General features: G+C 42.1%; 1 protein-coding gene across 6 annotated transcripts; it reads left to right on the top strand.

The window, feature by feature from the left end:
* The first annotated feature begins 640 nt into the window (after positions 1-640).
* On the top strand, positions 641-2,772 carry LOC147615690 (uncharacterized). 6 transcript variants are annotated; one of them, XR_015262622.1, is made up of 3 exons: positions 641-1,047; positions 1,654-1,770; positions 1,950-2,772. XR_015262622.1 is itself a non-coding variant. In XM_086778247.1 (2 exons), the coding sequence occupies exons 1-2, from the start codon at positions 993-995 to the stop codon at positions 2,354-2,356; spliced, it is 462 nt and encodes a 153-aa protein (XP_086634373.1). In that variant the 5' UTR covers positions 775-992; the 3' UTR covers positions 2,357-2,772. The 6 variants fall into 6 exon arrangements, 1 of the variants encoding a protein (XP_086634373.1); XR_015262619.1 differs by having other exon boundaries at positions 772-1,047; positions 1,654-1,774; XR_015262623.1 differs by lacking the exon at positions 641-1,047 and adding an exon at positions 1,057-1,308.
* Positions 2,773-3,085: the final 313 nt, after the last annotated feature.

The following is a 3,085-nucleotide window of genomic DNA, read 5'->3' as shown; positions in this document are numbered from 1 at the left end:
TGAGGAGCTTGTACCTTGCCTTTGTGTTTTCTTTTCATGTTTTCGGTTCTTTCCTTCTTGAGCATAAATTGCATAATTGAAAGTGGTTGATTGCATAGGCATGGTTGATTGCATAGGCGTGATTTTGATTGCTCCTCGTATCTTCAATTACATACATTCTCATCATCTCACAAACCCCACAATCTATTGGTAAATAACATCCTGCACTCTCATGGTACTATATATTGTTTCTTCAAGAAGATTAAAGGGTCCCGTGACACATAAAGCTACAAATGTCCTTTAATGAATCTGTGGAAGAAGGGAGATCATGCTCTCTTCTGATAGATGCGACTTTGAGTTTAACTTTGATCCAAAAGCAAAAGCTTCCACATCCTAAGGCAAGAGGCTTTTTCAATATTGTTTCTTTCACCTAGTACATAACATGCCCCTAGTCTTAATTTTTGCTAGCTGTTTTACCCATTTTGACCCGTTTTTAACACATTTTCAATGTTGTTTTCATGCAACTTGTTCAAATGCACATTACCTGTTTACAAACAATCCATTTTTTGATAGGCAAGGAAGCTCAGGAAAATCAAGCTTGCATGCACCATTCAGCCGTTGCCCATGAGGTTTCGGCCAAGAACCTTGTGAACTCATATCCTAAACACATTGAGGCTTGTATTGTACACCTTCAAATCCTGTATTGGGTCGTGATGGTCAATGTGGGGCATGTGAATATGCATGGATGCATAGAACATTGAATATACATGGATGCATAGAATGCCCTTTGCCCTTTGCAGAAGCAAACCTTTATTTAACGTCGGGAAAATTGAAAGAGTGATGGGACGCCCTTTGTTTCACACATTTTTGCTTAGGGGGGTACACCTATGGCGGCTTCTGGGCTGTGTTTTTGCTCCCAAATTGCACAAGTACCGTAGGTAGCTCTCCAACTGCGCTCCCGCGCCGAAGGGGCCGCCTCCTCCTCCTCCTCCTCCTCCTCCTCCTCCTCTTTGATGGTGGGCGGCGCTCGTCATGGCTTTATAATCTTCAGAATTTGCGTAGCGCAAGGTACAAAAATGCCCCCAAAAGAAAGGCTTTCTCGATTGTGGGTTGCTCAGCCTGGCTTAATACAGAGTACAGAGTGGCTTCTGGAAAGCTTTTATGTTGTTTTTTAGGGCCAGTTCCCTTAGCAAGGAGTGCTTAGTAGAGGGATTAAGAAAGTGTTTATGGCTCTTGAATTGGACAGCTTGTTCTCTGATTTAGCTATGGCGGTTCTATCTTTTTACTGATGAGCAGCGTAATTTTGCGCTTATTTTATTCCAGCTCTAGGTGGTTCTCTTTTTTGCACTTGTTTATATATATATATATATATATATATAGTTCTATTTGTGGTTTTTAGGTGTGTTATGGCCATGGAATGTTATCTGTGTAGCTATGAAGGCAAGGTCTTGCGCTGTTGTCCTTCTTGGTTTTCCTGGCATGGCTATGGTGGTGTTGTCTTGGCTATGTATTGTATGGCTATGGCAGTGCGGTGCTCTCTTATATAGTTTGTTTGGTTTAGCCATGGTAGTGAGCTTATGAGCCCTGGTAGCTCCATTATCCCTACCTTAGAGAGTGTTTCTAATAATCAAACCAGATTATTTTATGCTGATCTTAGCACTACCATGGTTGCAGAAAGCTGTAGAATGAATGATTATGAAGAACTTCTAGTTTATGGACGTCGAGCCCATGTCGATTGATGTCGAGCATGTTGATATGTGCTGACTAAGCCGACCGTCTCATCCAAATTGTGTCAGTATGATGCCATGCTCTCATCTTGATGTTTTCTTATGTTGCCCTCACATTATGTTTGTTTTGGGCTTAAATCTCCTTTTGAGATTAATTCTTTCTCTTTAAGAACTTGATTATATGCTTACCTTTTTTTTGGTTAACCAAGTAAAATGCTAATCTGCAAAAATGTGGTGGTGTAGGGAATATGGACACCCACATTCAAGCCAGCTTGAGCTCCCACCCCTCATACAGCAAAAAGTATGGAGAGGATTACTATGAGGAAAGCTCAGAACACCATAGACTGATTGAAGCACCATCCTATGGTTGGGATGAAGGTGAGTTTTACCTGTGTCCAGGGTATGAGAGCTACAGGAACAGACAATTGTATCTCCACAGCTACAAGTTCACGAGAGAAGAGACCATGTCAGAAAAGCTGAGGTCCTCTCTGAGCAAGTTCAAAGCAGCAGCATGGGCGGCGATGGTGTGCAATTACAGGCCTATGGTGGTAAGGAAGATAAAAAAGAAGCTCCACTCGACCCGGCACTACTTGAAATCTGGTGCCCCTCTTTCCCTACCCTTGCCCAAGTGTCTTCAGGTATCAAGCTGATGAGGCTGGCTACACAAGTCCCCGACGAGGCTGGTTACACGACGATGACACATTGAGTAACGTTGGGCAATGTTGCTCGTTCAAGTTATTGTCAGTCTGGTACAGAAGGGTGGGTAATCATGCCCCTCCAATCCCCCTTGCTTGTGTTAGGTGGACGGACATATGAGTCCCTTTGAGTTCTACAGTCTACAAAACAAAACATGGGTCTCCCCAGTCACCAACTTTTCTCTCCTCCTTTTTTCTTTTTTTGGTTTTTGGGTGTTTTTGGTTTCATTATCTCCACCAAAACCTTTGAAGTGTTTCTTATTTTGGCACGCCGGTTCAACTTCTGAGGTCAAAATATATGTCACAGTGGATGAGACTTTGAGTTGTGATTTCTGTATAATGTTTCTATACATAGTGATGTATTGAGCCAATGGTGTACCTTTCATGCTTGCTGCATATTCCAATCACTGTATTTGATGTATCAAGGTTACTACACACTAGGGGTTTTTGGTGATCCGAGATCAGAGGGGTAACAAAGGAGTAAAATTTGGATGCATTATCATCGATGCTATGAGAATCGAGAGATGGGCATGAATTATGGAGAAGACTATAGTAGATAGTTAAGAAACAGAGTTTGATCCTAGCAGAGAATAAACAAAGTAGGGATATGCTAACACATGCAAGTGGTACGTGTGAGACACCAGAAGGTGTACTAATGATTTTTAACCATCATGGTCTTGGGTC

The sequence above is a fragment of the Cibotium barometz genome, chromosome 39 (genome assembly GCF_041138505.1).
Source record: "Cibotium barometz isolate CiBa-2024 chromosome 39, ASM4113850v1, whole genome shotgun sequence".
NCBI lineage: Eukaryota > Viridiplantae > Streptophyta > Polypodiopsida > Cyatheales > Cibotiaceae > Cibotium > Cibotium barometz.
This window is presented reverse-complemented; position numbering and strand designations above follow the sequence as displayed.